Below are 14717 nucleotides of genomic sequence, written 5' to 3'. Positions count from 1 at the left end.
TCGATGGGGGAGACCCATCGGAATGCCCCCTACATGGGCAGATAAGCTGCCTAATCGGTCTATATGGCCACATTAAGGCAACCAAAGATACAGTTGGGAAACAGTTGGTATTAGCTACCTGTTACAGACCCCGCCTACTTAACCATCATTCTCTTTGATGAATCACATGGATCATTTAACACAAAACACACCTAGATTAACAGAACTCCTCCTATAAACTATTTTCTGATTAAAATATCATACTGAAGTGATGATGGTAAGCAAATAAAAGATGTGTTTTTAGAGAGAGGTGTCTCTGCTAGACTACAGTGTCCTCTGTGCCCGCTTCCCTACAAGTTTGTATTTGCTTGGTACAGATGGGAATCATGATATATGTGAAAGATTTGAAACATGTTTTGATTTCTTCTTCTTCTTCAGGGTCTTCCTGGAAATAGAGGAGAACGAGGAGACAAGGTGGGCCACAAGGAAAATGTTTCAAATCTGAAACCTTGCTCTAATGTTTCATTTGACACATAGAAAGAGGGTGGATGCTCAAGCATTTTTCTGTCTTGATATTTTTAGCTGAGAGGATATCATACAATGGTTCTGTCCATCCTTGTCCATGTGCACTATGATATAATTGTTGTAGTCAGCACTTACCCACTATCCACCTCTTAATTGTTCAGGCGGTGCACATGTCCAGTGGCCCACAGTCCAAACGGTTTCATGAATACTTCAATATATGACACAGCTCCGTTCAAGGTATTGAACTAAAAAAGCCATTATTAGCATGTGGCTTTTAGATCTGCAACAACATGACGTTTCTGGCTCACTTGCTTTGAAAAAGGGCTGCAAGTGAGCCGGAAACGTCATGTTGCTGCAGATCTAAAAGCCACATGCTAATAAAGGCTTTTTAAATTCAATACCTTGAACGGAGCTGTGTCATATATTGGAGTATTCATGTGCACTATGATGCCCACCACTCTAGCATTAATGTTCTGATTTTTGGATGCCACCAACAAGATTCCATAGTTTCCCTGCCTCGTTAAGGAAGAAGTTGAATATTTTTCATTGTAGCCAGGGTAATACACATAGCACTTAGTTATTCTAGGCTCCATATTGTAATAAACAAATTGGATATGCTTCTCTTACACCATATTTTCCTTAGTTATTTTATAAATCCCAAATCCAGTCAGTACAGCCTAATCCCTAGCCCAGGTGATCCCATTATCTTGTAGTGACTGAGATGATATGATGATATTCATTTTTTTCTTTGTGTTCAAAGGGTGACCCAGGTCCGTTGGGAACAAAAGGAGACAAGGTAAGTAGTTGTAGGGCTTTTATTGTACTCATTCATAAGGTATTCTGTGTTGTGGTGTTTCCTGATGTTGTGTTTTTTTTACTGCTACTCTGCAGGGAGAAACACTAACTATTGAGGGACCTTCTGGGCCAAGGGGAAATAAAGGAGAGATGGTATGTACAGCATGGTGAAAACTGGGGATCACTAAGGTCCTTTTCATACCTTTATTCCACTAGAAAATCATTTAAATATTAAATAAACCCAATAGGCTGGTTTTATTTCTAATAAGGATTAATTATATCTTAGTTGGGATCAAGTACAAGCTACTGTTTTGAACTTTAAATTATTTTGATAAAATGGGGTCTATGGGAGACGCCCTTTCCTTAAAGGAAACATACCCCCCAAACAACGTAGGTCTCTATAAAAAGATATTGCATAAAACTCATATGTAAAACCCTGCTTCATGTAAATAAACCATTTTCATAATAATATACTTTTCAAGTAGTATGTGCCATTGGGTAATTATAAATAGAAAATTGTCATTTTAAAAAATAAGGGCCGCCCCCTGGGATAGTAGGATTCACAGTGCACACAAACAAACCAAACAAATAATACTTGTTAGGTCACATGAGCCAATTAACAGACAGAGTTGTGTCTTTTGCTTCCACACTTCTTCCTGTTACAGTTAGAGCTGTAGTATTTCTGGTCAGGTGATCTCTGAGGCAGCACAAAGACCATTACATAATGGTGGCTCAAGACAAGAGATGTAAAAGGCCAATATTTACTTAAATATATATTCCAGTTTGGTAAGATTCTTTAATATGTCACTTAATATGATATAAACAAATCTGTTGCTTAATATTTATTTTGGGGTAAAGTTTTCCTTTAATTTGGAACTCTCGATAATGAGTTTCTGGATAATGGATCCAATACCGGTGGTAGCTTTTATTAAACCACAAAACAGAAACAGATCAGGCTGAATAGTAAATTATAGATCTTTTAATTTAACAAAATTAAATGCATCAAAGACAGCTTTATTATTGTTATTGCTAATCACCAAATTGTACAGTGGAGAATATGTAGAAGGCTTAATCAAAATGGCAAGTAAATATAATATATGTTTATAAGGTGCAGGCTTTAATGCATGTAAATAACATATTTTTCAGGGGGATCGAGGCATAAAAGGTTCAGAGGGGGAAAAGGGAGACAAAGGAGATCAAGGTCTGCATGGAGAAAAGGTAAGGATCGTCTGTCATAAAGTCATTTTTGTTTGGATTTGGCTTTGTGTAAACGGCTCTGCCTCTGACACAATAGCCATCATTTACTAGCAGCGGGCACAGAACAAAACGCTTTGCACCTACCACAGATCATTAAACCTATAGATGAAAGCTATGTATAAATACTGGGGAAAATTGCAATCCCACTCTAAGGTGCCAGTTTATTAACATTCATATTTGTTTCATTTATGAATCTTATTTTTAGAGCTAACAAACCTTGTGTATAGTAATTATTCTACACCGTGAAAAAAGTTTATCAAAGGGGTGGATCGCCTTTAAGTTAAATTTTAGTATGTTATAGAATGGCCAATTCTAAGCAACTTTTCAATTGGTCTTCATTATTTATTTGTATAGTTTGTTTTTTTTAAATTATTTGCTTTTTATGACTTTTTCCAGCTTTCATCTAAATAAAAACAAATGCTCTGTAAGGCTACACATTTATTGTTATTGTTACTTTTATATTGTTCATCTTTCTAGTCAGGTCCTCTCTTATTCCTATTGATTCATGGTTGCTAGGGTAATTTGAACGCTAGCAACAAGATTGCTGAAACTGCAAACTGGAGAGCGGCTGAATAAAAAGCTAAATAATGCAAGAACCAAAAATAATACAAAATGAAAACCAATTGCAAATTGTTTCAGAATATAGCTTTTTACATCATTCTAAAAGGTGAAAAACCACTTTAAGTGTAAAAACCACAAAAAATACTAATGAAAAACTTCACCCTCTAAAATCTGGCGAGATAATGTAGAAGTCAAAGGAGCAGTTTGCTTTGTGGTTTTAGAGGTTAGCATGTTCGTTTCCATTGCTGAGCATACAAAAATTCTTACAAAAACAAGGATTTGGGGGTTTTCATTGTCATATTCGGATGCTTTTTTTTTTTCATTCGAATCTTTTAATAGGTTACTTGACATTTTTAATTTTAGTAAAAATTAGTTTTTTGAGTTTTCAAAAACCACACAAATAAGAATTTTGATAAATGGGCCTCCAAATGTGCAGAGCAGCACCGGGCCAGTCTGGGCAGATGCCATAGTCACGCGCATGAACAAAAACACATGCGTAAAAGACGCGCATGCGTGAAAACATGTACATGGAAAAACACACAAGGGCATGCATGAGAATAGGGAGTATGCGCATGCGCAACAAGGAAGAGAGCGTCGGCCAGATCGGTAGACGGTACCAGACTATGGGTAGGAGGCAGAGAAGGTACATGCCTGGTGCCCCCTCCTGCTTTGGGCCTAGGCACATGCCTACCACCCATCAATATGGGTATCATACAGGAATGGTGTGGGTGTTCTCTTATACACTTCCCCCTTTTGGCTATACAGTTTGAAATAATTTGATCACTAATGGAACCCTGGGCTAAATGGGCTGTCATACAGTAGCAGATGTATAGTTCAGAGCTCCCTTACACCTTTGTACCTAATTATTGATAGCTGCCATAAGAATAATTTATAACACAAGTAGCATAGCACAGATCGTTCTTATATGTCATACATAATTCACCATGTTTGTTTTATATTGCTATGTGAAATACTGCAAAAGTCACTTAGTTTCCTGCTGTGACCAGAAACTCAAAATGTCCCAAGGTGATTGGATAGCTTTCTGTAAAGAACCTTATGTTCCACAGGTAGAAGTGTTGTATATGATTAAAATCAGATATTTCTAATCTGGAAAACCCCTCTAATGTCCCCTAGTCTTGGGCACATCCAGTTTAGAATTTAATGTAACCCCAAAATAATTTTCTGATAAAGAAGCCAAGTAGACCAGTTGTCTGTAGCCTTGAAATGATCAAAAAAATATAGTAGAATGCAGGACAAATCCAAGGCAGTGAACTTTGACTGCAAAGTACTTTATTGGGGAAATAAATGTTCCACTACATGCTTCGGGCCCTTTATCAAGTGAAGCCTTGAAATGCCAAGACTTGAAATATTGTCAAATTGTCATTATCAGCATTCTTGGAACACCAACCGCCTTTGCTCTTATATTCTGCATTGTCCTTATATTGTTCTTTGTTTTCATTTCAACAGGGAGTCAAAGGTGAACAAGGAGACAAAGGTGCCACCGGCTTTGTAGGGGCTCGTGGTCCCGGTGGGCAAAAAGTAAGAACGCTTTTTAAATTCTATAACTTACTGGTTATATCATACAGGATCGGTGCTACATGTGCATGTGTAAGACAGGAACATCATAATTATATTACCATAAAGCACCAACAGATATGTTCATAAATGTTGAAATTATATCAGTTGTGTCTACCTTATTCTAAAGGTATGGCCAGGGTAGGACTGGGCCGGCAGGACGCCGGGAAAACACCCGGTAGGCCCCGGCTGTTTTTGGCCCCACCGACCCAGACCCGCTCCCTGCAACTCCCTCTCCTTACCTCCCTGAAGCTGATGCTCCCTAGACAGAGGTGCTCAAGCTCACGCACTAGAGAGAGAGGTGCGCGCGCGGGAGGGGAGGAGTTCAGAGACTGAGGACTTTGAGACTGAGGGGCAGGGGGATAGTGTTGGGGGCCCCTGAGGCTGCAGGCCTGGTGGGCCCTGGGCCCCCCAGTCCGACACTTGGTACGGCCACCAATTTGCAACAGAATGGATAACTGTTAATTTTTCTTGTTTTCCTAGGGAGAAACTGGTGCATTTGGGGAACCAGGAGAGTCTGTGAGTTTGCTTATATTATATCAATGCTTCATATTGCTTCATGTTAGATTTGTTATAAGCAATGAAAATGTCATACTTGCATTCTTTCCCCAGGGTATGCCAGGCAAGGATGGGATCCCAGGAATGCGAGGAGAAAAAGGAGAACCTGGAATCTTTGGGCTGAAGGGCATAAAGGTGAGATTGAGCTGTAAGCCCCTACAAGAAACCAACTTTGTTGTCTTTTATTTTCCATTTAGTTGTTCAGGTCACTTTTTAAATTATCCAAATGAATTCGCAACCAGAGGCCCTCAGAATGTCGCTTAACTACAACTACCAGAATGCCTGTTGGAAGTTCTAATTTGGCAGCATCTAAAAAGACTTTCATTGCTTTTGTATACAATAGAAGATAATAATGCGAATTGATAAATATAATAATTCATTTATAATTAAAATGTATTTCCACCTATCCACAATCATAAAGAAAGGCTACTTCAAGACAGAAATGTTCAGTTCTCTGCAGTTCTACCTTTTTTGACCAAGGGGCAGATGTAAGAAGGGTCGAATATCGAGGGTTAATTAACCCTCGATATTCGACTAGGAACTAAAATCGTTCAACTTCGAATATCGAAGTCGAACGATTTAGCGCAAATCCTGCGATCGAGCGATCGAAGGATTATTCGTTCAATCGAACGATTCGAAGGATTTTAATACAACGATCGAAGGAATATCCTTCGATCAAAAAATCTCAGGCAAGCCTATGGGGACCTTCCCCATAGGCTAACATTGACTTCGGTAGCTTTTAGCTGCTGAACTAGGGGGTCGAAGTTTTTCTTAAAGAGACAGTACTTCGACTATCGAATGGTCGAATAGTCGAACGATTTTTAGTTCGAATCGTTCGATTCGAAGTCGAAGTAGTAGTCGAAGGTCGAAGTAGCCCATTCGATGGTTGAAGTAGCCCAAAAAACACTTCGAAATTCGAAGTTTTTTTAATTCGAATCCTTCACTCGAGCTTTGTAAATGTGCCCCCAAGTCTCTCTCACAGCTCTGCAACTCTCAGGCCTCACCCACTGAAATATCACTACTGAATTTATAATTTAGGTTATATATGTCTGCAGACCTTCTCTACAAATAAATGTGGTCGTCAGAAACACTGCAGTACAACATTTTAGCAATTTTATTTATTTTCAGACTCTAGAACTGAATGATTACAGACGTACAGGCATACCTGCACATGCTTCTAGGTCTGTACTATTTTAGGTGTCCTAGGCTTCCCTAGTACTGATTTTGTGGATGTATGATGACACAAAAGAGATTTAGCAAAGAATAAATGATTAGGAGCTTTTCATGAGACCCAAGAGCAGTGATCCCCAACCAGTAGCTCGCGAGCAACATGTTGCTCTCCAACCCCTTGGATGTTGCTCCCAGTGGCCTCAAAGCAAGAGCTTTTTTTTGAATTCCAGGCTTAGAGGCAAGTTTTGGTTGTATAAAAACCAGGTGCACTGCCAAACAAAGCCTCATTGTAGGTTGACAATCCACATAAGGGCTACAAAATGGCCAATCACAGCACATATTTGGCACCCCAAGAACATTTTTCATGCTAGCGTTGCTCCCCAACTCCTTGTACTTCTGAATGTTGCTCACGGGTTCAAAAGGTTGGGGATCCCTGCCCAAGAGGGTAGATATAACTTGTTTGTGCACTAATGTGTGTTTCAGGGAGATCGTGGTATGAAAGGAATCTGTGGGCAAGATGGCGAAAAAGGAGATAAGGTAACGTATGAGAAGTACAAAGCTGCATACTCTACTGTATATTAATAGATCCAAGTTTAGTTTCCAGCACTGCAACGTGCTCCCCAAAAATGGCTGCAACTGCTGTTTTGCTTTATAAGTTAGCTCTATTGCCTTTAAAGGGCATGTAAAGTCTAAAATAGAATAAGGCTAGAAATGCTGTATTTTGTATACTAAATATAAACATGAACTTAATGCACCACAAGCCTAATCAAACAAATAATTTATGCTTTCAAAGTTGACTACAGGGGGTCACCATCTTGTAACTTTGTTAAACATCTTTGCAAGAACTAAGACTGTGCACATGCTCAGTGTGGTCTGGGCTGCTTAGGGATCGTCATAAACAAAGCTGCTTGAGTTCTGCATGGCTGGGAAGTAAGGCGGGGGCTCCCCCTGCTGTTCATAAGTATGATTGTTTCCCTGCTCAGCAGTTAGGCACCATCTGACAATTCCTATCCACAGCAGTAAATGAAGGGAGAATTTCACTGCATACAGTCAGGTTTCTTAAAAAAACTGTACACATTTTTAAATGAAATTATATTGGAGATAGGTTTCATTTTCATTAAAGAAAGTAAAAATGGGATTTTATTTTTTTGCCTTTACATGCCCTTTAAGCGAATATTCTAACATTGTCATGAGGTCACCTACTTGAAGTCTCTACACAAAGTTTGGGTTGTTATCTTGTCATCATGTAGTACTATGTACCTTACCAGTCTATCTCTAAAATAGTGTTGCATGCCATGGCCAATCACTGTGCCTTTGCAAGTTTTGTTTTAAGCAGATGTTAAAGGATACTTATGCCGTCTTTTAGGGTGACACTGGAATGCCTGGACGCCATGGACTACCAGGAAGGAAAGGAGATTCTGTGAGTGGACTCTCTGAGCAATTTATTAAATGATAATATAATCATACAGTGCATTAAAATATTTGTTTTTGAACCTAGGGGGAATCAGGAATCCCAGGACATCCAGGCCTGCCTGGAAAGGAAGGACTTGTTGGAGCTAAGGTAAGGATCCCTTGAAAATGAAACAGGGTTGTAGTCTGGAAATAATTAGTGATGGGTGAATATGGGTGTTACGCTTCACCGAAAAATTCACGAATTTCCTATGAAATTCACGAAAAATTTACGAAACAGTGCTGGCGTCTTGTTTTTGATGCCAGCGTCCGTTTTTTTTTTTTACGCTGGTGAATTCTCACAGCGGATTCACAAATTTATTCGCCGTCGGCGAACCGCAGGAATTCGCCGCAAATTCGCACCTGCCGAATAAATTCGCCCATCACTAGAAATAATGTATGTAGAATATTAATTATTTTTGAGTATTCTTAATGTTTTCAGACATCTTGCATTAAAGGGCACCCCTTTATGTTTTCAAGATTTGGCTGTCACTCCCTTAGATCATAACAAAGTAAAATAATGACCGTTATGGAAGTTACATTTCAGAACTAATTAGTGCATTGTAGAATACAAATGGTCACACCTAAGCACAATGGGGTATATTTATCAATGAGTGAAGTTAGAGATCTCCACAGTCTGCAAAATGAAATACCACCTCTCTCCATTCATTTCTATGGGATTTCAAAGGCGTATTTATCAAATGGTGAACTTTCACCCTTTGATAAATACGCCTTTAAAAATCTCATAGAAATGAATGGAGAGAGGCAGTATTTCACTCTGCGGACTGTGGAGAACAACTCTTTGATAAATCTACCCCCTAGAGTAAAATTCCACCACTCTCCGTTATTTTCTATAGGATTTTTAAAAGAGTATTTATCAATGGGTGAAAGTGAAAGTTCATCCTTTGATAAATACGCCTTTCAAAATCCCATAGAAATGAATATAGAGTTTCACTAATTTTGCCATTTCTAACTTCACTCTTTGATAAATATACCCCTTTGAGAATACGCCGTTCAAAATCTCACAGAAATGAATGGAGAGTGGCGGAATTTCACTCTAGTGCAGATCTTTAACTTCACTCTTTGATAAATATACCCCAATGAACCAAGTCCACTCAACTTTTGGTCTTCCCATTTAGGGTGACAGAGGCATGGAAGGATTGCAGGGAGCAAAAGGAGACCAAGGAGAAAAAGGGGACAGGGTAAGTATATAATGACAGCCCCAACTTCTGATTCAGGTCTCTTGGACATTTCTGAGATTTGTAGTCCTACAAGAGCAGCAGAGTCATAGGCTGGACGTTCCTACTTTATATACCATGTTTAGTTTAAGCAAGAAATGGAAGCAGATTACCAGCATTAAGGCCAGGATTATTCTGGGTCAGAAATAATTTTAAGTAATTTTAATTTTAAGTAAATTGCATTTTTAAGTAAATTTTATTTTAATGTTAGAAACTTTTCCAACATCATTGAACCAGAAAATCTCTTAGAATTTGTGGCCATCAGTCATTGTTGGGATACTTTTTTTGGGATAGCGTTCACCTATTAAATATCACTGATTTAATTTTAGGGTTCTGTTGGAATGGTTGGTCTTGCTGGCCCTAGAGGAGTTGATGGATTAGCAGGGCCTCCAGGTCCCATAGGCCCTGCTGGTTCAAAGGGTCCAGAAGGTCTTCAGGGACAGAAGGTATGTAAAACAATCACATAAATGGATTCATAACTATGTGTAGTACCATATATAATATGACATTAGATACTTTATTTGAGTGTCATCTTTCCTATGACAGTCTGCAGTCTAGTCCAAAGCAATTTGAGTTTAAAGGGATGTTGAATGCTTAGGCAAAGTTGCCTGCTATTTTTTTTACTTAAAAAAAATACCTTGTATTTGCAGCAGTCCAGAAACAATTAATGCCAAGTCACATGTATCAGCCATAAACTACTAATGCATATTTACATAATTGTATGGGAATAAGGGAAGTGGTATATCTTGCAAGCACAGTACAGTGTTCTCTATCGTTTTGTATAATAAAAGAAAAAGTAATAATCACGCCCTTGTCTAGAGTCATTCTGAGAGCTATGGCCTCACAGAAAATCCTTTCAGGACCCCAATTACTTTTTATTGTTAAACACCTGTATAGACTGTTAACTGGAGAAATTATAACTAATTCTGGGCAGGGTCTAGTTTGTTGCATGCACGTACTGTAAAAGTCTCGTTAACCTCATTCGCAGGGTGAGAGAGGCCCTCCTGGGGAATCAACTATTGGACCACGGGGAATCCCAGGAATTCCAGGAGAACGTGGAGAACAGGTGGGGAGTCATATCTGTTTATCCTACATACACTGAAATATGCATCTTTTTTCCTTGTTTTTGGGTTTCATGTTTATTTTATTTTGTTTTTATATTTTAATAGTAGTTGCCCATAAGGAAGGGAATTTCAGAGACGTCTATTCACTTGCATGGGATTTTAGGAGCATATTTATGGAAGGATCAACTATTTTTACACTTTCATCCCATTGAGTTTATTCCTTTTAGTTGTGTACAAATGTTAACTTTGTTGGAAGTACGTTGCACAGATTCAACAGCCTTAGGCTTCTGGAGGATACTGGAAAGGATGAAGACTGAACTTCTTTGATGCAATGTATAAGATTTTTTGTTGTGTATGGGCGGGGGTTCTGTGGTTTCACTTATGCTTTTTTTTTATATTATGAGACTGACATATATAATTGCTTTTTAACACTAATTTAATATATGTCTTAGGGTATGATTGGCACAGATGGTACAAAAGGAGAAAAGGGGAGTCCAGGCATGGTGGTATGTTGTATAATTATTTCACTTCTGCAAAGCAGTCCTACAGCAAAGGATCGTTACTGTGACTTGTTTCATTTAGCTAACATGCCCAAATTATGATGAGAACTGTAGAAATCATTCCTATTGTAACAAGTAATGTGGCTTATTTTTGTCTTCAGGAAGAAGAAGTTCGAAATTTTGTCAGGCAGGAAATGAGCCATCACTGCGGTGAGTTATCTGAACAAGTCTTTTCAATACAACAAAAAACAAATGGTGCTGTTACCTCAAACAAACTGCGAAAAACTTTTAAGTCAAAACCTTGTGATGCACCTCCGCCGTGTGTGCTGCTGAATAGGTCCACAAATATAAAGTTCGCAAGAATCCTACGAGACTCGAAACATGTTGTGTTAAACAATAAACACTAAGGGGCCGATTCATCAAGGGTCGAATATCGAGGGTTAATTAACCCTCGATATTCGACTAGGAACTAAAATCCTTCGACTTCGAATATCGAAGTCGAAGGATTTAGCGCAGATAGTACGATCGTACGATCGAAGGATTATTCCTTCGATCGAACGATTAAATCCTTCTAATCGAACGATTCGAAGGATTTAAATCCAACGATCGAAGGAATATCCTTCGATCCAAAAAACTTAGGAAAGCCTATGGGGACCTTCCCCATAGGCTAACATTGACTTCGGTAGCTTTTAGCTGCCGAACTAGGGGGTCGAATTTTTTTTAAAGAGACAGTACTTCGACTATCGAATGGTCGAATAGTCGAACGATTTTTACTTCGAATCCTTCGATAGTCGTAGTCGAAGGTCGAAGTAGCCCATTCGATGGTCGAAGTAGCCCAAAAAAACTTCGAAATTCGAAGCTTTTTACCTTCGAATCCTTCACTCGAAGTTAATGAATCGGCCCCTTAGCTTGAGCAGTTAACCTGCAGTCTTGATCGATCCTTGCGAACTTTATATTTGTGGATCTTTTCAATACAACCTAAGCCATTATATGCATGAGAACCAGTTTAGATCAGTTTGCTTTTATAATCTATAATAATCTATAATTATACCAATAATATGTAGCCATAAAATCATATTTTTAGATACTATGCTTAGAATGTAGCTTTGCATGTTCAAGAGTTGTATAAGGGTATTACTTAGGTCAGTAACGGGCAACCCTCTGCCTTGTTTTTTTTTTTATTCCAATAATAAAACCCCCTGTGTCAGCAGAAATGCTTCAGGCTTTCATCTATTAATATTGTGAATAAAATATATTCTAAGATTCTTATCCTGTTATATCTGGGGTCTGTTTTCTGGATCAGTCCTTTCACATGCTGCATTTAAATTATTAATAGAGTTTACTGTCGGTATTCCCTTAAAGGAGAAGGAAAGTCTTTTACCACTTGGGGGTGCCAAATGTTAGGCACCCCCAAGAGAATGTATTTACTTACCTGAAACCCCTGGGCCAGTGCTCCTATCAGCAGAAAACTGCACCGGCCTGGTGTTCTACCAATGAGCACCATGGATCACTCCTCTTCTGTCTTCTTCTTTCTTCTCGCCGCTGTGCATGTGCATTACAGTGAAAAGCTGAACTTTAACTAAAAAGTCGGCTTTTTCATTCTACTGCACATGTGTCTGCCCCGGGAAATTCGAAGAAAGAAGAAGCCGGAAGAGAAACAATCTGTGGTGCTCACTGGTATAACCCTAGGCCGGTGCAGTTTTCTGCTGATAGGAGCACTGGCCTGGGGTTTCAGGTAAGTCAATACATTCACTTGGGGGTGCCTAACATTTGGCACCCCCAAGTGGTAAACGACTTTCCTTCTCCTTTAACTGCTCTTATTGGCAGCTACAGGCTATTGGTGCCATAAAACATATTATTAAACTACAAATCCCTGCACCCAACTTACAGTCAAAGGGGATGCCGAAAAATATAGTTTGGCAACACAAGGGCTAGCCAGACTTGTGTTGATTTTGACCTGTGCCATCTTAAGACAGCATAGTGCGAATCCCAATTTGGTTTTAATTCAATGGACATATTGCGGTGCAGCTTGAAGGTCACATAGTGAACCACTCTATACAGCCTTAGAATGGTAGACATCAAAATCAAAGTAAAACATTTTCTCAATGACTTCTACTAAACACGATCTGGCAAAAGTATAAAAGACAAGAACAAGCAGAAATTTAAAGATTCTTTTAGCAAACTAATGTTGGTCTTTTCTCTTTTTCTCTTTTTCTCCCGCAGCCTGTGGAGGTCAGTTGTCATTCCATGTAAATCCTGTGGGTAATACTTTGCAACTGCTGTGCAATTTAAGGTCATCCTAACACTTTACAGAACAGAGAAATGATAGCACTGCTGTGTGATTTGCTATGATAGATGTGCAAGAACACCTGGAGATCTATATCTGCAGGTGGATGGAGTTAGGGAGGTGTCCTCTTCATGGGAACTAAAAGCTATTGTTTTGACATGTTAAAGTGTCACTTATATAACATTTTATTTTGGGGTTTATTCAGTGACGTAACTAGAGGGGGGCGGGCCCTGGCGCGGGATGCGCTGCCAGGCCCCCCGCCCCCTCCATACACCTGGAACCGCCCGGGAATCATGGCGCGTGAGCTGCCTGGGGGGCCCTGAGGGGGTGCGGGCCCTGGCCCAATCACACCCCCTGCTCCCCCGATAGTTACGCCACTGGGTTTATTCATAGCTTGTGAAGCACTTGGGAGTTTATAGTCGATGGGATTAAAACAAACTAACACCAATTCTAGAACTACCCTGATTCATGACATTTTTCAAATATTAGAAAAATGAATCAATTTGTCGGAACTATCAGAAAAGCATTTACAATACATTCTTTAAAACTGTTGCCCTAGAGCTTTGGTGGTTTTGACCCCACGGAAAGCACACCCATGACTGTATCCATATGTTGGTTTAATACATCGCCCATTATTCACCTAAATGTTCTAATCCATCCATGCACATGCACTGTCATGAATATGCTGCCTAACTCTAGATCAGTCACCCATTCATTTCATCTAGTGACCAGTCAATTTTTGTGGGTTCCATCTGTGTCTTTTCTGTGAATGACCCTGTGCCTGTATCTTAGATATTTAGTGCTTGCCCTGTATCCAGTACTAACTGCTCAGCCACTGCATTTTGTTTTGTGATGATACCTCCCACCCTTTGCACGATGAATTATCCCACGTGTGTTTTAAAGCAGAGTACATTAAAAACAGTATTAAAGAGCATGGGCGGTTTAGCATAAAAATAAAGGATATCAATCATCTGACCTGGCATCTCAATGCCTGTTTTGAGATAAATAGAATAAAACTAACAAAGGATATATAATACAATCTAAAAACTGTTAAATCATTTTACATCAATGAGGTCCCACCTGTGGCCCTCCAGCTGTTGTCAAAATGCAACTCTCAGCATCCCACCAACAGCTTAAAGGGCACCTATCACAGCCAAAATCAAACACATATTAACAATCTGACCAGTACAAGCTAAACACGTTTAATCAAACTACATATATAGTTTTTTGAAAAAAACTGCAGGTTTTAAAAAAATCCCTTACTTTGTCAAATGGGTTCTTTCACTGAGGGAGGCCATACTGTGACTATAACAGAGACTCTAATATGCAAATTTCAGGAGCATGCTCAGATTGTAACACTGCTTTGAGTATTCTACCCAGAATGCCTTGTTTTAGTAAACTCCTCCACTAGAAGTATCAGGAGATTTCCCTATCTTGTCCCCTGCTGGTAAAGTCATTATGCAAATGAAGGGCACACAGTAACTTCCAGCAGGTGGCAGCACTACTGAACAGCAGCTAACACACAGGTTTGGCTGATTTGAAAATAGCTTAGAAGGGTTGATAAGCAAGCAAGGAATTTCAACTGAGCATGTGCGAGATTTCAGAGCTACAGTTGGCTGGGAAGATATAGGTAGGAGGAGCCAGTGAAATCCAAGATGGCTGCCTCAGCTAGAACTGCAGGGGAGATAGGGGAGATCTTGCAGAAGGAATAGTGAGCTGATCATTTACATTATACAAACAATTCTAACTGTTTTAAAAA

At 39.3% G+C, this 14717-nt stretch overlaps 1 protein-coding gene across 3 annotated transcripts in view; it reads left to right on the top strand.

Moving 5' to 3' along the window:
* The window catches only part of LOC108714669 (collagen alpha-1(VII) chain), a 145565-nt gene that overhangs the window by 120820 nt on the left and 10028 nt on the right, over window positions 1-14717 (top strand). For all 3 annotated transcript variants that reach the window (XM_018259085.2, XM_018259086.2, XM_018259084.2), the window contains exons 101-116: window positions 418-453; window positions 1265-1300; window positions 1396-1452; window positions 2446-2517; window positions 4585-4656; window positions 5176-5211; window positions 5305-5385; window positions 6904-6957; window positions 7787-7840; window positions 7919-7981; window positions 9009-9071; window positions 9437-9553; window positions 10096-10173; window positions 10624-10677; window positions 10833-10881; window positions 12895-12903. In XM_018259085.2, coding sequence (XP_018114574.1) covers window positions 418-453; window positions 1265-1300; window positions 1396-1452; window positions 2446-2517; window positions 4585-4656; window positions 5176-5211; window positions 5305-5385; window positions 6904-6957; window positions 7787-7840; window positions 7919-7981; window positions 9009-9071; window positions 9437-9553; window positions 10096-10173; window positions 10624-10677; window positions 10833-10881; window positions 12895-12903 — 931 coding nt within the window. The remainder of the gene's footprint in view (window positions 1-417; window positions 454-1264; window positions 1301-1395; window positions 1453-2445; window positions 2518-4584; window positions 4657-5175; window positions 5212-5304; window positions 5386-6903; window positions 6958-7786; window positions 7841-7918; window positions 7982-9008; window positions 9072-9436; window positions 9554-10095; window positions 10174-10623; window positions 10678-10832; window positions 10882-12894; window positions 12904-14717) is intronic.

This window comes from Xenopus laevis, chromosome 4L (genome assembly GCF_017654675.1).
Source record: "Xenopus laevis strain J_2021 chromosome 4L, Xenopus_laevis_v10.1, whole genome shotgun sequence".
Classification (NCBI taxonomy): Eukaryota; Metazoa; Chordata; class Amphibia; order Anura; family Pipidae; genus Xenopus; species Xenopus laevis.
The sequence above is the reverse complement of the archived record's forward strand: the minus strand, read 5'-3'. Positions and strand labels throughout refer to the sequence as shown.